Here is a 23,002-nt window from a genome sequence, read left to right as displayed (position 1 = left end):
TTAAATTTCACCGTTGCGGTCCATTTAATATTTTCTCATATTACATTCTGTTGTTATGGTCCATTTAATATTTTCTTATATTACAATTTGTTGTTGCAGTCCATTTAATCTTCACACATTATATTTCACCATTACAATCCATTTAATACACACAATATTAAATTCCACTGTTGCAGTCCATTTAATCTTGACTCATTATATTCTACCAGTATGATCCATTTAATTTGCATAATATTTAATTCCTGCCATAAAAAAAAACCATACTTTTATTCATATAATTTTCCCTTGCCTTATAGACATATAATATTATTATTTAACATTCATTTCCTGCTGCATAAGCATAATTTGCATGCCATTTATTTTAACAATAGACCATGTCCAAACGACTGGCTCCATTTAATTTTATTTTCCCCATCCATGTGATCATTTTATTTTCATGTAGCAATCCAAATCATTAGTGCGTACATGAAATCATTTCATCCTACTTAAAAAGCATAATAAATATATAAGCATAATAAATATATAGACCAGACGCAAAAGCTTAACACTTATAATAACTTAACTTGAAGGTATAACATTCATATAACCGCCATGAAAACATAATAGTCATATAATCTGCCTTGAAGACACAATTTTTATATAGCCTGTCTCGAAGACATAATATTCATATAACCTGCCCGATGACTTAGGTATAACATTGAACGTTTTGTTATTCATTTTCGTCAACAAATTTTAATGTCTCAATGACTTAGTTTTTCGTCAGCAAGTTTCAATTTCCAACATTTTATTAAACTTAAGGTGATCATTAACTTTAAACTATCTTATACTTGGTATTTGAACATGCTCAATCCTCTTAAACACATTAACGACCACTTACACATTCAAAATAACTGCTATAAACACCATATATAACCCAAACAAGGAAATCATCATCACATCATACACAAGATAATTCCAACATACCATCAACACGTTTAACATTAAAGAAAATGCAAATTAATCAAATTATCATGATTAACTTCTCAAATTTTCTAAAATTCTCTAACCTAACAATTTGGCAAATTTGAACAACATTCACAATTTGTTATAATTTCCTTAACACAAACTCAAACATATTTCTTCCAATCATGGAGAAAAATATACATTTCATTTAATTATTTCAACATCAAGGTATTCAAACCTCATTTCTACACTTTCTAAACATATATCACAACATGTCAAGTATTCATTAAAACAAGAAATCTACTTCATTTACAATTTATAAGGCTTCCACATTACACCATAAGTATTCAATATCATAAATTCATTCAAACTTAAAATCCACAATTTTCCCCCAAACACACATATCACATGAAATTCACATGTCCAACCAAGAATCTGTCTTAAACACATACTCATATCAAACACTTATCCCATATCATGTTTCTCACACATACACATTAAATTAACATATAATTTTACAATATTTTATCTGATTTTTCCAAAACACTCCCAAAATAATTTCATACATCCTAACTCAACTTCATAACCACTTTTGCCATTCTCACCTTTTCATTTCATCCATAAAACATATAATTTTTTCAGTCACCTCAATTTTTTTTTTCAAGTATACTAATTTCCATACTATAAATACCAAAACACCACACACAATCCAATTCAACAAGTTCTTATACAACTTAAACAAATTTCTAAACTTCCATGCATGTAATTCACACACCCAAACAAAACTCTGTCTTACTAACAATATCTTATACTTTCATATTCCTTCATAAACATTCAATATCAAAATTTAACAAGCTTCTATCTTTCTTATTTTAATTTCTCTACAAAACAAATCCAACATAAAAATCAGACATCCTACTAAAACACCCCACACACACACACACACACCAAATCAAAATTTAACTATCATTTATACCCTATATTACACTCATTTCAAGTTAAATTACATAATTCATAACAATCTCTTTTTTTCTCTAATTAGTTTCAAGAACCCTAAATTTAAGAATCTGGAACTTTTCTATTCTTCCACCATTAAACCCATTAAATAAGAAAATACGTAGGGAAGAACACCATACCAATAAATTCCAAACTCAATTTAATAAGTTCTTCACCATATCTCCAAGTATTTTGCTTCTCCTCTTCCCAGAACCCAAACTTTCCCTTCATTTTGAACATTTTTCCTCTCTAACTTCTCTCCTCCTAACCCATTTTTCTTTGGTGTTTCTTTATTGGATGAGTCTCCCAAATAAAAATCACCTTCACACACTCTTTAACCCATGATTTTAGAAGAATAAGCACCCATCTTCAAGATAAAGTGAGAAAAAAATGTCCAGCTCTCCCTTTTTTAAAGAGCTCCCGGCTAGAACAGTAAAGAAAAGAAGGATTTGCCCAAAATTATGATAATATCATTAATGAGTCCATATGCTATTTTGTTTTTGTATTTTTTCAACTATTATCGCTCTCGCAAGACCTTTTTAAACTCTGATTATCATGGAATTATAAAACAATATGTCATGAGACTCATCATAAAATTTTAGCCCGATTCAACAGTCAAATTAAGTATTATGCTTGATACCGTAAAACTAGACAATAGATAATTTAATGCCAAAAATATGAATTCGCTTACTATTTTATTTACTTAAATCATCATGATTTTTAAACTAATTCATTGAGGGATCCCATTCATAATCATTGTAAAATTTCCTTAAGAATTTTCACTACTTCCGGTCAAAATTACGCGATTGTACGTAGGGCTTATATTAACGATCAAAATATTTTGCGCGTAAAAGTCATACATTTTTTTTATTTAGAATTCCAATCTATTATTATTATTATTATTATTATATTCTCATCTCAATTTATAAAATTTTTCCTTTGCATAATATTTTATCCTATTGGAAAATTTACACAATTCATCACTAGGCTGATATTTCGCATATCAATTTAATATTTTATCTCATTTGAAATCTAAATCAATTCACTTGGATTTTTCTTCCCAAATCACTATAATTTCCCTCATCAATTTACTGATTTTTAGGTTGAGGGTTTACAACAATTGTCTTTAACAATTTATGCAGGGCTAGGTTAGTAATTTCATTTTCTTACTAAATAAAATTACTTATTTATCCCTATAATAAAAAATACAATGCCTTTCAACCAGGGGTGTTATGGTATTTTCATTTTTTAAAATAGTGAAATTATTATATTGTCTTTAAGGACAAAATCAATATTACTCTTTGAAATAGACAATCAAAATAGTGAAATCATTTTTTTTTTATTTGAGATCATTTTTTAGATTTTTTTATAATTTTATCCTCTTTGAATTTTTTTTTCTGTCAAATTTGATCATCATTTTTTTATTGTTATTTTTTTTGCTTTGACAAGTTTTTTAGATTTATACTAGGTATTTGACATGCGCTTTGCCACGAGTCAGATAATGTTTTTTGACAAAACAACAAATATGCAAGCTTTTTAAATGTATTTTTTTAAAAAGATTCTAATTATAAATAAAAAAATCTATGCATGCATTTAATTAAATACATCAAGAACCATCCATGCCAACAAATGCAAAAAATAGAGTGTTAAAGCGTCTATTCAACTCGCCTCACTGCATGTTGAATAATATGTTTTAATGCAAAAGAATTAATGTGTAAATGTTATTAGCGTGTTTTTTTACATTGAGTAAAAAATATAACCATGAATAAAAAAGTTGATGATTACATATAATAAAATATAGTAAATATCATATGCATCAATAAAAATATGTAAGATTTCAAGCTAATTTTTAACATAGCAAAAGAATGGAACAATGTTGCAATTGTTATAGTGAAACACCATTTCCTTAATCTTTGTATAATAATTTTACAAAAAAAGTGTAAAATAATAATACTTTTTTTATTTACAAAAGAATAAAGATAAAAACAAAAAAAAGGTATAAACAGGTCAAGTGTGGAGTGATAAATATTCAAAGTGTAAAAAATAGAAAATAATATTTTTTTTCCAAAACAAAGTGTAACGGAAAAAAAGAAGAAAAAACTAAAAAAATATTTCAAAACAAATAAAGATAAGAAGAAAAAATGGTGATAAGTAAGCCAAGTCTAAAATGATAATATTGCCAAGTATAAAGAGAAAAACATATAAGAAAAACTTATTTTCTAAAAACAATATATGGAAATCACAATTTTGCCACCGCTATAGTAAAAACAATTGGAAAAATTTACAATTATGCTATTTCTACAGGAAAACACCATTTTCTTTTATGTACTAGTTATTTGACCCACACTTCTCTGTGGGTCAAATAATTTTTTTTGGCATAAATAAATAAATATACAAGCTTCTCAAACGTTTTTTTTTCCAATTCTAATTATAAATCAAAAGGCCCATGCATGCATTTAATTAAATACATTGAGAACCATTTATGCTAATAAATGCAAAAAATAAAGTGTTAGCGTGTCTATTTAACTCGCCTCGCTATTCGTCAAATAATTTTTTTTTATAACGCAAAAGAATTAATGTTTATGTGTTTTTAGCGTATTTTCTGACATCAAGTAAAAAATATAACCATGAATCAATAAGTCGATACTTATATATGATAAAATACATTATATATCATATGCGTTAATAAAAACATGTAAGATCTCAAGCTAATTTTTAATGTAGTAGAAGATTGGAACAATGTAGCAATTACTATAGTGAAACACTATTTCTTTAGTTTTTGTATAATAATTTTTCAAAAATAAAGTGTAAGGAAAAAAATTTACAAAATAATAAGGATAAGAATAAAAAGAATGATATAAATAGATTAGGTATAGAGTGTTAAATATTCAAAGTATAAAAAATAAAAATAATATTTTTATAAAAAAATGTAAAGAAAAAAAAAAGAAAAACCAAAAAAATATTACAAAAAATAAAGATAAAAAATGGTAATAAACAGGACAAGTATAAAATGATAAAGAAAACAAATATAAAGAAAACTTGTTTTCTTAAAAAAAAAAAAGCTAAAAATTTTAATTTTATCACCACTACAATTCCGTTACAAAACAAATTTAGCAAAATTTACAATTATGCCATTTCTATAGAAAAATATCATTTTCTTTTAGTATATGTATATTTTTTCATGATTTTATCATTTAAAACTAAATTAGTAGAGAATTAAGTTTTTTTTAATTAAACCCGGGTACAAGATTTAATGAATTGTAATTTTAGATATTAGATCAAATTTAGAAGTTTTGTCTGGTTTTACAGCGAAGCACCAACCATAAATATAATTAGAGTGTATTTTTGTGGTTAAAAAATATTTTTGAAAATTTATGAAATTTCTTTAACTTTTTTTTATCATTTTAATATGAAAATATCAAAAATAAATTTTAAAAAATAATAAAATTATTATAAACAACACGGTGTCCAACGGAAGAAACAACCACAGTTCTTCGCACTTGCTCATTATGGATGTGCTTTGACCCCAAAATCACCTAACAAGATAAGGCCCATTTATATTAGGGGTAGATGCGGTATTTTGAAGTTGCCTTCAATTCCAAACGCAATTTATCTCCTGCGCGAATTCTTCTCTCTCAAATTTGTTATTTACTCTGTGTATACATTTTAGGAAAAAACGACACGAATTTCACCTAAAAACTCAAAACCCTAATTGTTTTTAGGGTTTCTCAATTTTTTTTTCAATCTCTCCCAAATGGAAACCGAAGAAGAAGAGAATTCAATAAACCCTTCCAGAAGTTCTATTGAACTCGAAAACGAATCTAATTTAACAACCACAATAACAACTACTACAACAACAACAGACACGGAGTCTGTGGCCGAGTTGAACGAGTCGAACGCGTCTCAACTCGGTATTACTGATACCGATTTACTACAACAACAATCACAACCGCCACAATCTCAAACAGAAACAACAGTTGTCGATATGAGCGATGCTCAGGATTTTGTTGTAGGCGACTCTGGATCGGTTTCTCCTCAACATTTGGTGATCGAGGGACGCGAAGGCGAGGAGGTCGCGGAGGCTACAGAGGGGAGTGGAGAGATTGAGGCACCGCGAGAGGTAGTTGAGAAAGAAGTGGAAAATAGAGATTTGGTTGCTAAAGAGGAGAGGAATGAGGATGTGAGCGGATATGCGAATGCTGGAAACAATGAAATGGACACCGAAACAGAGGGCGTTGCTGACGTGGCAGCGGAATTAGAGACCGAGACATCGAGTCAGGAAGTAGAGGCAATGGAAGAGGAGGTAGCTGAAGCGAAAGAGGAATTGGCAGAGGATGAGAATACTGAGAATATGGAGAATGCGGATGTAGTGGAGGAGAAAAAAGAGGGTGCGGACGTGGTGGACAAGGTGGAGATGGATAGTGTGGTGAAGGAAACTAAAACTGTGAGGGTGAAGGAAGAAGAAGAGAGAGTGGATAATACGGAAATATATGGTGTGGGGGATGAAATGGAGGCGGTGGAGCAGAGGGAAATAACTGACGTTGTGGAGGAAGGGAAAGTGGAGAAGACAGAAGTTGTTGCTGATGTTGCAAGGGAAACGGAGGACGTGGAGCGGGTTGGAATGACTGAGATTGTGGAGGAAGAGAAGGCGGAGAAGATAGAAGTTAATGAGGAAAAGCAGTCAGCATTGCAGGTTGAAATGACAGACTTTGCAGAGGAAACGGGAGAGGATGAGAAAAATGAAATGACAGACATTGCAGAGGAAATTAAGGTGGCAGGGCAATTAGAAACAACTGATGTTGCAGGAGGGACAGAGCAGGCTATTGACGAGGAAGGGGAAGCTATGGAGACAAAAATGATTGACGTGGCAGAGGAAGGTGATAAGGAAGAGGATACAGAAATGGATATGGCAGAGAAAGGGAATGAAGGAGATGATATGGCAGATGAAGCTGAAGGAGTGGGGGAGGGAGTTGAAGAAGTGGGTAGAAGTGGTGGTGGGAAGAGGAAGCGGGGAAAGAATGCTAAAACTCCCTCTAGAGCAACATCAAAGAAAAAGATGGAGGAGGATGTCTGTTTCATTTGTTTTGATGGAGGTGAACTTGTGCTGTGTGATCGCAGGTAAAAATAATGAACTAATTGTCGAAGCATTGCTCTGTGTTTTGTAATTCTAGTTCTATGCTCATTATTGTGTTAGGTGTTATTATTGTTTTTTTATTTTATGGTTTTAATTTATAATTGCTTGTACAGGGGTTGCTCTAAGGCTTATCATCCTTCTTGTGTTAATCGAGATGAGGCTTTCTTTCGGGCAAAAGGTCGATGGAATTGTGGTAAGTTTGTCTTTTTTAAAACTTTTCCTTGCTGTTACCAGTCATTTTGCTTGGTTTTATTTGATGGAGCTTATTTGGATTTGGTTATTCATTATTTGTTACTGTGTTGTGTTTAATAGTTTTGTTTCTGCTGATCAGGAGTATTATGATGTTGCTTGTGGCTCTTTTCACTTGTGATTTGCTCTCATATATTTTTAGATGACTGCAAGAGGTGAAAGTAAATTTTGTCATGGAAAAAGCAAGAATGTGTGTTTACTTAGTGTGGGCAGTGTTTCTTTTTGCAAAAGATAGTCCAAATTTCCTCACAGCACTTGGAAAGAAGAAAGCCACTTGTAGTGTCTAGTTTAAAGGAAACCAAAATACTCAAACCATAGTTATCATAATCCTGGCATTTTTTTTTCATCTCTCTTTTAATTGAAATTGCTTTCAAGTATTTAAGTTGTTATTTTTTCTTTTCTTTGCAAAAAAGTTTGATGTACACAACAGCAAAGTTTGTCACAGAAGATTTGTGTGAAGGGACAGAAGTTCTTGCCCATCACATTATTTAAGTTTTGCAAACTCACCCGGTTGGGTTGTTGTGCATCATTTGACATGTTACATTTTCTTGAATGTTTAGGGCACGTGAATTGTTGAAAAACCAAACTAATTGCTGGTATTTGCAATGTTTGGGTTTGATTAGGCAAAGTGTGGTGAGTGGAAAGTGAAAACAAAAATCAATGATTCAATTACATGGTCAATAAAATATCTAAGATCTCCAGGACAATTGTTAGCATTAACACCGATGCGATGATTCCATTGCTCTGTAAACATGTTTCTGTGAAGGACTATATTATACATGTTCTCAGCTCTGTCCTTTTGGCCTCTTTATACAATTTTGGGTCAGTTTTCAAGTAACCATAGAAGCTAAGAGCAACATATTCTGTTTTTTTTACTAGAGAGTATATTCTTTTTAAAATGGTTGAGAGGGAATAAATTTTATCGTGCAAAAATGGTTTGCATTCTTTCAAATCATTTTATTTATGGAAAATTGTAAGCAAAAAGAACGTTAGTTGATTGTTCACTTGTGGCAATCAACATATTTAAGGGCTTGGATATGATTTTTTTTTTAAACTATTATTTGTTCACAGTAGCTTGTTTGTAGAACTAAGGAAAAATATTAGAATTCTACTAGCATGAGAAACAATTGTTAAGGGTCTTGTCATTCATGTAAAAGAAACTTTAAAAGAAGGGGGGAGTTTGAGGTGAGGATTCAAACCAATTTGTTATACTTATAGGGTATGGCAGCTGGAGTATTGTATCATTTCGAGCTGCAAGATTCCTGAGTGCATTTTATAAAGGACCCTTTTTCCTGCAAGTGCATAGATGCCCTTTGTCTGATTTCTGATTTCTGATCCTTGCTTCTTGAACTTGACAAGTGGTAATTGTTGTATTTAGCAGAACAGCCATGTAAAACACAAGATACTTGACTTCTTTGCAGCTTCTTGTTCAGTGAGATTATCAATTTCAAGAGATGTTGAATGTAATAATCGTAGTGTTCTGGGCAGAACACTGGGATTTGATATGCGGAGAACACACTTTTAGAGACTCTTAGTTCATCTGAAAGTACTTTCTATGGGAAAGAGAATTTGGAGATCTTGTTTTAGTATCTCAAAATTGCATTCTAGATCATTTCAGTTTGAAAGAATGTGAGGTAGTATTATAATACAGGGAAACAAAAATTCCCTCTTTGTAAATGGAATGGTAAATCACTTGCTTTGTTTGCATTAGTGACAATGATGGTTGACTGTTGTATGATGCTTTCATTGCATGGCAGATGTGGTAAGCACATTGAAACGTCTTTTTGTTTCTCTTGCATAAAATTTGTTGATGGCTCTTTCACATATGGCATTACTGGTAATTATTGTCATTTGATATGCAGATGTGAATACTATTGGGAATCTATGATTTTTCTTTCAAGATCTGTTACCATCTATTCATTTGTTTTCATTGAATTCCTGCATTTGAATTTATGTTAACTTTGGTCATTTGTTCTATCTAATATGAGGTTTGTTTCTTTGTTGATTTAGGTTGGCATCTGTGTAGCAACTGTGTGAAGAATGCCTACTATATGTGCTATACGTGTACCTTTTCCTTGTGCAAGGGATGCATTAAAGATGCTGTCATATTATGTGTAAGAGGTAACAAGGGCTTCTGTGAGACATGCATGAAAACTATCATGTTGATTGAAAGGAATGAGCAAGGAAGCAAGGAAACGGTATGTCCAAACTTATGATATGTTTTTTCCCTTTCTTTCTTTCTTTCTTTCTTTCTAGTTAGCATCTAGCTATTAGCTCTACAATTTTGGTGTCATTTTGTGTTCGTCTTCGACTGTTCCCCTTATGCTCTCTTTGAATATCAACAGGCATGTAGATTAGCAAATATGCTGGCCATGGAAAATAAGTGCTGAATACGAAATCTTATCATTTGACAGTTGTACCTATAATGGCTAGTGCATATACAAAAAAAATAAAGATTTAAAAGCATCACTATTTTATTCCTGCATTATCTTTTTTCTGACTTTTTAAGCTCTCTTCTCTCATTTTCTTTTGGAGAGATTTAGGAAAAAGAGGTTTTTTTTTAAAAAAAAATGTTCTTAATCTCACTCATTATATTTTGGAGGTGGTTTTTTCCTTTTACATATCTTGCAGATGCATGTTATTATCTAATCATACTTTTGCTTTATAGGGTACTGTTCCCCATTTTTTAGGGGAGCATCCCTGTTCAGCACACACATAATTGTATAGATGTTGCTGCGATCAGTTTTCTCTTCTGCCAATTGAGGAACTAATGCATCCTTTCCAGCCTCAACTAACTGTAAACAAGCTTCATTTCATCCTGAAGTTGGTGCTTCACCAATGTTTTTACCTTGCCTTACATTTTTAATGAGAGGGGAAAGATCAGTAATGTACCACTTTCGTATTCAGTTAGAAGGTAGAGTTTTTTTTTTTTTGCCTTATAAAAAGTACAAACAAATCTTTCATCATCTTAGGGTAAAGGAGATTTTGAATTCAATCCTTCCCTCCTTAAAACCCAATTTGGTGATTTGGATTTTTTTAATAGGAGGGAATTGGGGGTTATAGGAACTCTCACAACTCCAATACAGTGTCTCTTCAAGAATGTATCACTTGGGGAATTCCAACAATCTGTTATTCCTTAAGCGGTTCTAAAAGCAGCTTGTCCATGGTCCAGAGGTTGGTCTGGACTGCCTTTCCTTTAAGAAGGTGCCTTTTTTTTGTAGCAGAAAGAGGGAATATTTGATGGAAGTACAGGAGATCCTCTTGAGTAGCCTGTTATTGTAGGAAAGTCTTATATCTTGAAATTAATCCATCAAATTGCCTTTTTTCCTTAGTAGTTAGCACTTAGCACTTTGCCTTTGAAATTTCATTTGCTGCATTTCTTTCCGTCCTCCTTAACTGCTCCTATCCAAACTTAGTGTTAGTTTTCCATCAATTTTTCTTGTTTTCTCTTACTTGGTTGTTGAAGTGTTTTCTTATTTTTTGTTTTATATATTCCTTTTAAGCTTTTCTGTGTGCCTATTCCTTTGTATTTTTGCAGGTTCAAGTAGATTTTGATGACAAAAGCAGCTGGGAGTATCTCTTCAAGGATTACTGGAATGATTTAAAAGAGAGGCTCTCTCTAACACCGGAAGAACTTGCTCAGGCTAAAAATCCATGGAAAGGTTCCGATTCACATACTGGAAAGCAGGAATTGGCTGATGAGCTTTATGATGTGCATAATGATGGAGGATCAGGATCAGACAGTTCTGCTGATGCAGAAGTCACCACCTCTAGAAGAAGGAAGCCTAAAAAACGGTTGAGGTCTCGTGCAAAGGAGAAGGATTCACCAGGCTCAGTATCATGGGCTGAAGGGGAATCAGCAGATGAAAGTGTTGAGTGGGCATCAAAGGAACTTTTGGAGTTTGTTATGCACATGAAGAATGGCGATAAATCTGCTTGTTCTCAATTTGATGTACAGGCTTTGCTGCTTGATTACATAAAAAGGAACAAACTTCGTGATCCTCGTCGCAAAAGTCAAATAATTTGTGATTCTAGGCTTGAGAATTTGTTTGGGAAACCACGCGTGGGGCATTTTGAAATGTTAAAGCTTCTTGAATCTCATTTTCTTTTGAAAGATGATTCGCAGGCAGATGATCTTCAAGGGAGTGTTGTTGACACTGAATCTAGTCAGTTGGAGGCTGATGGGAACTCTGATGCTCTTACGAAGGCAAGTAAGGATAAGCGACGAAAATCACGTAAAAAGGGTGAGGGGAGAGGACTGCAATCTAATATTGACGACTATGCAGCCATTAATATGCACAATATCAATTTGATTTATTTGCGACGTAGTCTTCTGGAAGATCTAATTGAAGATACTGAAGCTTTTCATGATAAAGCTGTCGGATCCTTTGTGAGAATAAGAATATCCGGCAATGCTCAAAAGCAAGATTTATATCGGTTGGTCCAAGTTATAGGTGAATTTATAGATAACTATCCGCATTCTGCATGAATTTTGACCTGGGCCTGAAGAAATTGTTAAAGATCTTAAAATCTTTATACGATGTGTGCAGGTACAAGCAAAGCTGCCGAGCCTTACAGAGTTGGCAAAAAGATGACTAGCTTTATGTTGGAAATATTAAATTTAAACAAGACAGAGCTTGTATCAATTGATATAATCTCAAATCAAGAATTCACAGAGGTGAGTAGTGTTAACACTTTTATTTCAGGTTATTTTTGCCCTTTTCTGTTAATATGGTTTCACTGCAAGGTGAATTTTCAGCAATCCCAGTTCGGAGTGAAAAATTGATGTGTGAATATGAGAGGAATTTTTTCTTTCTACACCTGCCAATGATAATTGAAGTCATAAACATGTTTCTTTAAAGTCATTATAACTGCCAGAGTCATTTTTTATGCTTGATGTTTGTTTTTGTTTTTTAATCTGCAATGTTTGCTTTGAGCGGCTTTTTAATGAAATTTTTTCCTGTTTACATATCAGCAGTGATGCTTTTTGGTATATGAATATCTCCTCATTAAACTGGATCTTCTTATATTTTTTAGGATGAGTGCAAGCGTCTGCGCCAGAGCATAAAATGTGGACTTATCAATCGGTTGACTGTGGTAATGTACCTTTCTTTTTATTTATCTTTTTAGGTTACTGGATTCTGTCCTAAAAGGCTATTTGTTGCTTGTAGGGCGACATTCAGGAAAAGGCCATTGCAATCCAGGCAGTCAGAGTTCAGGATGTAAGTTTTCTTGATGTGATCTATTGTTGCAATACTTCACTTTTTCACTATTGATCTTCCTTGACAAATTTGGAATATGGTCAATTTCCATCATGAGTAATGTTGAACCAAAATGTAATGTTGACAGCACAAAAAAAAATGATTGACAACCAAAAAATGGATGGTGCTAAGCTTCAAAGAAATGAATGATTAATTTGTCGACATATTCTGCCTTTATATGATAAATAAAATCCTTTCTAGTTGAAAGAGAGCTGAGTTGACCGAGACTATATGGGTCCAAACTTGACAGTAAAGGTAAATAATATCTGGTTAGCAAAAAATCGATAGAACATTTTCTTCATCTTTTTTTTTAAAAAAACCTTGTAAGATGTGCATTTTTTGGCATCATGAAGCATCCTGTTTAAGGTTTGGAGGAATCAACAGTTATAATAAATCAACTTGTATAGCATGTAATTTTCACCTCATTTGGCTTGTATCCCAACTTAGAGTCAACTGGCTGGGAGCAATAGAAGAAGTTTTCTGTGGACAGGGGCCTCTCTCATCACAATCTTTTGATATGTTAACTACGAATAAGTGTGCCAGCCATATCAGTGATTGACCCCCCCTATAAAATGCTACCTTAAAGTACTAAATTACTTGGTATTGAATGTCTCCTAATCTCTGAGTCTGTTTTTCAAGCAAACTAGCAGACCTGGATTCTTTGATAGTATCTGTTTCCTTCTAAAATATGGAATCTCCCTAGGTGCTATATGATTTAAAACTTCTTGAATTCATTTGGTTCCAGATGTCCAGATGGAAATGGCATAGATTTTGCTTCAGATGGAAATGGCATAGAAGATTATATAAACTCAATTAGATGGGTGTTTGTGGTAATGCAAAATATTTTTGCCCACATGACAATCTATAACTTTTGCCTGTATATCCTCTTTTCCCCAAATGAACACTGTTTTTTTCAGAGCAACTTTATTTTTTGAGGAGCATTTGCTCAACCCTTATAGTAGATGTTATTGAGATCTTTTTCTGTGAATTTACCTCTCATGTAGACTCAATTGTTTTGCTAAGCATCTTGAATATGTTTCTTTTACCCCATCATAACCGTGGCTTTGCTTATCGAATACTCTTTTCATTTGTTATGCTGTGGGTATGTGATAATTATGCAATGAAGTTTGTTTTCTATGGCGGTTAATGATCTTACTTCTGATGCAGTCCTTGGAGTCAGAGATTACACGTCTCAGTCATCTCCGTGATCGAGCTAGTGATATGGGACACAGAAAGGAATATCCTTTGCTTGTGAAATTTTATTGGCAATTTTATCATTTTTACATTTTTCTGTTTTTTGCAGTCATTAACATTTTATGTCCTGTTTTACATTCTGAACATATGATGGAAGTTGTGAGTGTTCTCTGACTTCTGTAGCCTCATTCTGGATGCCTCAATAGCTGTTGAGTGGGTAATCTAATTCCATTTGTGATTCGGCTTAACAATCCTTAAGTCTTGCAAGCTGGTTGAGATAAAGGTGCTGCATGATATAAACTCTTAAATCCAAACTGAAAATGGATAGTTTACACGATCTGATAATCTTCTCTATTTTCAGTGTCACGATACTTAACCTGCGAGCTGGAATTCATTATATTTTTCTCTTTGGTTGGATTGCGGGATTAAAATGTTTCTCACTTAAAATAAACAATATGTAAATGGACATCATGCTCAACCCTTTTCGCCTTGCCACTCCCCTTTCTTTCAAGGAAGAACCTGGTGATTATGTAAACAACAATTGCCATCTGCTGGATTTGGCCCTTATCTCTTTTCATTATATTTCTTGAAGAAAGGAGATTGTGTGAGCTCTATTCATATGATAGTGACTAGTAGGTTTGTTAAGAACTTCTATACTTGGTTGTTTTGTTGACAAAACCTGTAACGGTTTTGAATATTGCTCTAGATGCACAACACGTTATCAGTCCCTTTATCCACATCCTTGTGCAAAATATGCATTCATTTGCATGGAGCAAGCAAGCATTTAAGATGTACTTATAATTATATACAAATTGCTATTGATGATCTGATATGAAGTTTAAATGTTGTTTTGTGGTAGCTTATCCAGTTAAATAGCTCCTCTCTAAAGCAGGCTAGAATGTCCTATTTCAATCTAGGATTTGATATAAGCATCCTCATCCATGGAAAAGAAGAGAAATCTGATCAAGTAGAAGACCAGAACACTTTTCTTTATTCTATTATATCATGATCATTGGATTTTTTCTATAGAAAATGGTTGCATTCCGTTGGATAGTTAAGTAGTCCTTGACTTCTGTTCACGCTTAGAGAATGTGTAGAGAAGTTGCAGCTTCTAAAAACACCTGAGGAGCGGCAGCGTAGATTGGAAGAAATTCCAGAAATACATGCAGACCCAAATATGGATCCAAGTCATGAATCAGATGAAGATGAAGGCGAGACAGAAGATAAGAGACAAGGTCCTTTCTCTTTTTCTTGTGCATTTCAAACCTAATCTTCCAACTTATACTGACTATATTTACATCTTTTATTACTTCTTATTTATGAAATACATTTTGCTGTTGCAGAGAACTCTCTCAGACCTAGAGGTAGTGGCTTTAGCAGGAAAGGGAGGGAGCCAATTTCCCCCCGAAAAGGAGGTTTTACTTCAAATGATACCTGGGGTGGATCAAAAAGTTATTCAAGCACTAATCGGGAGCTAAGCAGAAACTTGTCTGATAAAGGTTTCTCAAGCAAAGGGGATGACATTGGAGGTGGTGAGTCTGTGAATGAGAATTTCTGGGGTCAAGGAAGAGAAAAACAAACACAGCAGTCCCAGAGTACTAATTCTACGGTAATATCAGAATCTGTTCCTGGGATTGCCCTAGAGATTTCACCTTCAACTCCATCTACAGTGGTCACACAATCTGCTTCCAAAGTGAATGAAGCGGAAAAAATATGGCACTATCAGGATCCATCTGGAAAAATTCAAGGACCATTTTCGATGGTGCAGCTGCGGAAATGGAGTAATACTGGATATTTTCCTGTTGATTTGAGGATATGGAGAAATACTGGGACGAAAGATGACTCCATACTTTTGACTGAAGCACTGTCTGGAAATTTCCAGAGAGACCCTCCAGCAGTGGACAATAGTTTCCTGAAGACTCAATTGGTTCAGAGTCCGCATCTACCATCGTCATTTACAGGGAATATAGCCCAAGCTGCTCCGGTTCCAGTTGAGGTCCCCAAGTACTCTACGGATAGGTGGGATTCTGGGACAAACCTGCCTTCTCCAACTCCAGGCCAAACAACCCCAAGTTTGACAAAGGGGCAAGTGTTTGAAAGCCAATGGTCACCAACTCCTGCTCAACCAGTGGGTTCTGCCTTAGGAGCCAATCAATCCTCAGGAGGCAATGTAGAACTGCAAGGTGCTACTGTTATCTCAGGGACTCCATCAAAAATGTCTCATGGAGTGAGCCCATTGCCCAAGTTAGAACCAGGCATGCTTTCAATTTCTTCAAATGGTCCTCAAATGCATTCTCAATCAACGTTGCCAGGTGAATCACCCAGGGTACAGGTCAATTCCCATATGCATTCAGTACTTGATCCCAGTGGAACTTCAGTTAACGCAACTGTTGAAATGAGAAGTCTCCAGAACCTGGTTCAGCCGGGGACTAGTGGTAACTCTCTTGTCGGGACACATGGATGGGGGGCAGGTTCAATTCCAAGGCCAGAAATGTATGCCTCACATGCAGTAACTGGGGCTGGATCTCAAGCATGGGGAAGTACCCAATCCCAGAAGCCAGAGGCAAATAATCTGGTTTTGATGCCCTCACAGCCCAGTGCTTATAGTAACTGGGGCAATGCACAAACCTCTGTCCGGAACCCCTCTTCATCCTTGACCACAGGAAATCCAAGTGGGGTTTCCCCCGTGCCAAGCACGGGCACCAATCCTTGGAGAGCTCCCGTTCCAGGACCATCAAACATTCAACCTTCTGTTCCATCCAGCGGACCATGGGGCATGGGTATTACAGACAACCAAGGTGCTACTCCAAGGCAAGGGCCAGAAAACCAAAATACCAGTTGGGGACCAATTCCAGGAAATCAAAACATGGGCTGGGGAGTATCCTTACCTGCAAATTCAAATCAGGGGTGGGCTGTGCCTGGTCAGGTCCCATCAGCTGGAAATGTGAACCCTGGTTGGGGAGCTCCTGTCCAGGGACAAGCACCTGGAAATGCAAATCCTGCTTGGGGTGGTGCTCCTGTTCAGGGGCCAGCACCTGGAAATGCATTTTCAGGTTGGGGACCATCTGGTCAGGGGCCAGCACCAACAAATGCAAACACTGGTTGGGTACCACCCAGTCAAGGGCCACCACCTCCTCCGAATGCAAATACAAATTGGTCAGTGCCTACTGGGAATGCAGGTACATGGGGAAGTGATGCAAATCAAAATGGAGATAGAGATAGGTTTTCGAGCCAAAGGGATAGAGGTTCTCATGGTGGAGATTCTGGTTATGGTGGAGGCAAGCCATGGAATAGGCAGTCATCATTTAACAGAAGCAGAGACTCCCCCAGGCCTCCATTTAAAGGGCAGAGAATCTGCAAATACCACCATGAACATGGGCATTGCAAAAAAGGAGCTTCATGTGATTATATGCATAATTGAGAGCTTTAGGAATTTTGGGGCAGCATAGATTAGTTAATCCCTGTACAGTTATGTTCTTTGATAGAAGTTTGATGTTATAATAATCATCATCCATTGATGCTTTATACTTCTAAAAACCTCTTGCATCAGCTCGTTCATTTCCCGTCTTGGATTTTCGTCTGCGTAGATGCTCGGCCGTTCACCTTTATGTCAACGGTTTATTTGAATAGTCGAGGCAGCTGCTTGGGATCAAATGTCCCGTTTCCATACAAGGCTAGTAGGACACTTCTGATTTGATGCGTTTAGGTTGCTGATCGAGTGACAATTTTTGTGCCCTTTTCGTCTTGTGATTGATAAAGAGTTATAATTTATGTTTACAGCCTTTGTTTAAGTTATGGTTGACGATGAAATGCCTTGAGATTATTACCTGATTTTTTTTATTTCTTCTCTCTTTATCTCAGTAACTGATCTGATCATATCAATTTGTTCACGGGATTCGCACTATCGAATTACGTGGTAAATCACATGACATGGGAAGCAAATCCACGTAAATGGATGTCCTTGGGTGTGTTGGCGTTGGAGGGTATAGTAGACTTTTTTATGAAAAAAAATACATATTGGGTGCATGGTAGTCATTGTCTATTGATTTATTAAGTTTTCCGCAATTTATCCCTTTTTTTTTTAAAGCCGGTTTATTTTTGTATTTTAAAAACATATTTAAAAAAACTGATTTTTTTTATTTTTTTATTATTTCATATTAATATATATATTTTTTCAAATCATTGATGTATTTTCTAAAAAAAAATATTTTAAAAAACAATTATTAATATATTTTCAAACACATCCTTGATCGCTTTGATGCACCACCATCACTTCCGAACACATTCATAATCTTTGGTTTAACCAAATATTTAGCTAATCTGGGGTTCCAAAATAGGGCTTTCTTTCCACGTCCAAATTAATTCATTCGCCTCTCTTTAGATTGGTAACGACAGGAACAAAATCATATCAACGATTTTTTTTCTTAACTCTTTTATAAAAATTTTATTCCCTTTAATTTTATCATTCAATCCAAGTTGATAGTGTATTTTTTTTCGTATCTATGTTTTCCCGTTTGCTATCGTTGGTTTTTTTTTTTCAATATGATTCAAATAAAACCAACTTTTTTAATTAGTCAAGACTAAAATGCGCTTACAACGCTGAAATATTTTACTAAAAAAATAATATAAACCCGCAACGTTACACGAGAACCAATAACCGGTAATTAGCCTATAAAAAATGTTAGAAGTGTGACCTTTACAAGTGATGGGCATGTAATGTGTGAGATTTTTTATTGGGTTTTCATGCTATCTATTTGAACCTTAAAGCAATACATAATTGATATTTTTATTCACTAGAATAGTTTAATTATTTTTTTGAGCTTCCAACAAAAAAAATTGTTAACTTTCGTTTATCTGGTAGTTTTCAAAGCATTTATCAGTCATTATCTAATTATTTGGGATAATTGTTTTTTAGCCTTGCATTAGCACAATATAAAGACTATATCACCCTTGGAAGTAAAATTTGTTTAAAGGTATAATAAGGTTAATTTGGTCTTTTTATATTTTTGTAAGAGTAGTATAAAGACTTTTACACCCTTAAAAGCAAAAATAAAATAAAATAACAAAGAGGGGTATTTGTTTATTTTAATGTTGGTTTTTTTTTGTAATTAAAAGGTTGACCGAGGTTGATTTGGTCTTTTAACATATTTATGAACAATATAAATACATCCATGCCCTTGAAGCAAAAAAAAAATAAACCTTGCAACCAAGGGTATTTGCGTTTTCAAGTTGGCTTTTCTATAATTATCATGTTGGGTTGAGAGTGGTTTGATCTTTTTAATAATTTAAATATTAATTAAAAAAATTTCTCGGTGTGTGTCACGCATGAGCCAGCATGTGGACGACACCCACGCCTTTCGAGCGGTGCGTGCAGCATCGTCCACTATCCAAACATCATCTTCCAAGACAGCTTTAGAAGCATCTTGTCATGGTCTTTTCAACGGCGCCACACATGTGGTTGTCAAATCATTGGTTGGGCTATGATAAACTTTTATCTTCTCCCCCTTCTTTTTCTCTCTCTTCTCCCTGCCAAAGAATACATGTGTCATTTCATTTGGTTTTTGCATACAATTTTATCATCATTTTTTTTTTATTGCTATTTGGTTTGTTTTTATTCTTTTTTTTTTATTAACTTCTTTCTTCAATTTCATCTCTCATTATTTGGTTTGATTTGATTTAAATTTTAAAGTTTGTCCCTATTCTTTTGATTTTTGTTTGTTTTTATTACTTTTCTAATTGAATTTTTAATTTCACCCTCAACATTTTATATCAAATTATTTTTGTGTCAAATTTAGTCCTCACTATTTTAATTTTCATTTCTTTTATTTTGGAGGGTATTTTTTATTGTTTTTTTTTAATTTTTCCCTTGAAAATTTATTGATTTATAGTTTTGCTTTTTTATTTTTAAGGTTTGTTTTCAATGGTGTTAGTCTTAAACTTATGACCAGGGTCACAGATTTTAAAGGTTAATATGGGCTGACTATGGTCTTTCTATAAAATTAGTTTTTTTTCCAACTTCATCATTAAACATTTAATTTATTGGGAGTTGATCTTCATGTTTTTTTTTTAATTTCCTTTTTATGTGGTTGGAGGCTTAACCCGGGCTGACACAATTTCTTTTCATTGTTTTTTTTTTTTTTCCAGTTTCACCCTTGAATATTAGATTGTTTTATAATTGATCTTCATGGTTATATTTAGTTTGCTTTCGATAAGGTTATATCATGATCAAGTCATGGATTTGACATGCTAACCCGGGTAGACTTTTTTTTTTTTCATTGTTAATTTTTTTATCAGTTTATTTATTGTCGTTGTATTTTTTATTTGTATTATTTAAATTAGTTGAGCTTATTAAATCTAATCAATTTAATGACCCAAATCTTAAAAAAAAAATTGGTTTTTCGTTTTAAAACTTGCATTGCCTTGATTTTTTTTTTTTTCACATTAAAAAAATTTAGGCGGGCTCACAGCATAGCCCCAAGTCTATTCTTTGCTTATATGTTGTAGCAGAATAGCTTTGAAGATCCCAGGAGACACCAAGAATCCAACTTGTAGACATCTCGTTTGCTAGTTTTATACTTCCATCCAAAATATCGAAAAGACAGAACAAGTCATGACTATCGTTTTTCAGGCTTAATTTGAACCATTACTCACACATGAACCTAGCAGAGCAGGAGACGGAAAGACGGGTAAAGTAAGAAAGTTGCACACAAAATACTTAAGTACGTACTAAGGATAATGTCGAGACTCTGAGACAATGGAACCATAAGATACTGAAGAGATTGACCGCCATTTTCCTCTTCCCTCCCTCTTTTTACTTCAAAAGGAACAATTCAACCTATAAGTTGGCACAGCAACAAGTCGAACAGCCCTTGCATTCGGGTCACGCCCGATAGCCCATGCATTGATCATGACACGCGATCTCGCCGGGACTCTATACCCGTTAAGGATAGTATATATCTTCAGCTGTTTCATGTAGGAGGAGAGGGATTGGAGGGTGGAGACGTAGGGTTTCTTTCATTGCGCATTTGAGATAGGTAAGTCTCAAGGTCCGATTCATGGACTTTCCGATTAAAGCCAACCACGTCTTCAAGTTCTTGCTGGACTCTCTTGAGGTCATCTGGGCTCTTCATTAACTCTGCAACTGCCCGTTCTATTGCTGATGCCACAGTTTCAGTTCCACCAAACATCACATCCTGTAGAGGCGAAGTACAAATGCATGTGTTTAAAACTAGTTTTCTTGCCCACCATACTGATCTGAATGCTTTTACCAATTTCTAATTGATTATTTTAATTTTAATTAAATGAACAGATTGGATAGTTTATTGAATTAAAGATTCTATATTTGAGATCTAAATAATTTATATAAAGTTTAACCATTTTTTAGTTAAACTAAGAGCATGAACAAATTGTCATTTAATATATAAGAACCAAAGAAATAGTAAAAACTTATGAACCTTTAAGAGGTGGAGTGATTTTACATATCAAATATTATAATGCAGCTACCTTGTCAAGGGTAGAAGAGTTGATGGATTATATATTTCTTAGTAAAAAAATAGCCATTTGTTCACCAAAAGCTGTGTTGATTTTCAAAGAATCTTTAATGGATAAGATCGAAAGTGAAAAATGAGGTAAATAGAGACAAAAAAAAAAAAGACAAAAAAAGAGGCGAAACGAGAGAAATAATTGTAAAAAAACGTATTGATTAGTGCGAGAGATTCTACTTTCTAGCTTGCTCTGATGTTAAATTTATGCCACTATAATCAATAAAAAATAAATGAGGGAATATCATAGAGTAAATGTTCTTAATTTACCATGATGAGAGCTTTGATATTATCTTTGTTGAACTTGATGGTGGACTTTGATTCGTCAAAATTATTTTTCGAAGCATCTTCACTGTAAAAGGCAAGTAATTCATCCACCATGTCTGTGTCTACCTCTTCATTTTCATCTTTGGAATTGAGACTTTCGCTGGTCTTTTTCTTGATTAAATGTTCGTCGATGATTGTCTCAATGAACCCATCTAAAGAACCAAAATAGTTTACAAACTTTGGCCCCTGTCCATCTTCAGGATTTCCTGCCTTAGCTAGCCTTTTATTGAAATCCCGTGCATGAATCCAACCCAACCAAGGAAAGAAATCAGCAACATTATAGGCTCCAAAAAGCTTTGAAAATTCTTGCAAAATTGACACAAACTCTTCTTGCCCCTTCATTTGGAGATGAGCCAAAAGCAGCCTTGTACGTTATACTCCTTGTTAATGCAAACACCAGCTCACCAATATTAACTGGTTCACCTGTTTTTTTCAACACCTGTCTAATTATAAATTCCACTTCATCTCTTACGGAGGCCCACGATTCAGCCCTTTTTCGACTAAATAGCTTCATGACACAGACTTTTCTCATTTGACGCCAGAATGAACCATAATTGGCACAGCCCAGATCTGCTCTATCATAGGTCAAGTAGACAATTGCAACATTTGCAGGCCTGTTGGCAAAAACAATATCTTGGACTTGGAGGACTTCACGAGCTATTTCTGGTGTTGACACAACCACAACATGAAGCCCTCGCATTTGAAGGTGGCAGAGCCCACCGTATTGTCTAGAGAGTCTAGCTAAACCACGGTGGGTCAGTTGGTCCACCATGCCCATGTTGCCAATAATCGGATACCCTCTTGGTCCAGGAGGGTACGGGAGCTTCTTACGCATCGGAATCAGTACAATTATGGAGACAGATAGAGAGACCAAGATGAAAAAAAGCATCGGAGAAATTTGAAGAGATTGGAGAGAATCCATGGGTTCGTGTTTGGCACAATGTGACTCTTGGGGTAACAGGCAATAACCATTGCATGGCTGCATGTATATAGAGAGATTAGTGAATTAGCAGCATCTATAAAACGCTGTCGTACAGAGAAACAATTTTTGGTTCTCCAATTACTCTGCATACCCAATAAATTATTAGTAATGCTAATCTTATTCCTAAAAAAATGTATCTTATCAAATTACTACCTAAAAAATTTCAAAAACTGCATTTATTGGACATAGTGGATGAAAATCCCATCGAGGTGAATTGAAATGGGCCAGGCTCATTTTGTGAGAACACTTCTAGGACTAGGAGTAGTGACCTAAAGTGGGTTTTAGGCCCAGCCCATGGATGTGCATGATTAAATTTTTGAAGCCTTTCAATTGATTAAAAGTACATTTCAACATGAAAAATGCGAAATTACGTGCA

At 34.4% G+C, this 23,002-nt stretch overlaps 1 protein-coding gene and 1 pseudogene across 1 annotated transcript; one reads left to right on the top strand and one right to left on the bottom strand.

Moving 5' to 3' along the window:
• The first annotated feature begins 5,545 nt into the window (after positions 1-5,545).
• On the top strand, positions 5,546-17,616 carry LOC7470025 (zinc finger CCCH domain-containing protein 19). Its single transcript, XM_024600108.2, has 10 exons — positions 5,546-7,056; positions 7,186-7,265; positions 9,332-9,519; positions 10,860-11,775; positions 11,872-11,999; positions 12,359-12,418; positions 12,493-12,543; positions 13,750-13,820; positions 14,857-15,011; positions 15,120-17,616. Exons 1-10 carry the CDS (start codon positions 5,693-5,695, stop codon positions 17,195-17,197), a joined length of 5,091 nt encoding a protein of 1,696 aa, XP_024455876.2. The 5' UTR covers positions 5,546-5,692; the 3' UTR covers positions 17,198-17,616.
• Positions 17,617-21,550: 3,934 nt separating this feature from the next.
• Positions 21,551-22,576, bottom strand: LOC7470024 (cytochrome P450 84A1-like; annotated as a pseudogene).
• Positions 22,577-23,002: the final 426 nt, after the last annotated feature.

Source organism: Populus trichocarpa, chromosome 4 (genome assembly GCF_000002775.5).
Source record: "Populus trichocarpa isolate Nisqually-1 chromosome 4, P.trichocarpa_v4.1, whole genome shotgun sequence".
In the NCBI taxonomy this organism is placed as follows: Eukaryota; Viridiplantae; Streptophyta; class Magnoliopsida; order Malpighiales; family Salicaceae; genus Populus; species Populus trichocarpa.
The sequence above is the reverse complement of the archived record's forward strand: the minus strand, read 5'-3'. Positions and strand labels throughout refer to the sequence as shown.

What these genes read in the sequence shown, in the direction of transcription:
- LOC7470025 (XM_024600108.2), top strand. Translation starts at nt 5,693, where the DNA reads ATGGAAACCGAAGAAGAAGAGAATTCAATAAACCCTTCCAGAAGTTCT. An exon ending in TTATCAATCGGTTGACTGTG is followed by an intron (nt 12,419 to 12,492) that starts GTAATGTACCTT and finishes TGTTGCTTGTAG; the next exon opens with GGCGACATTCAGGAAAAGGC. An exon ending in AGGCAGTCAGAGTTCAGGAT is followed by an intron (nt 12,544 to 13,749) that starts GTAAGTTTTCTT and finishes CTTCTGATGCAG; the next exon opens with TCCTTGGAGTCAGAGATTAC.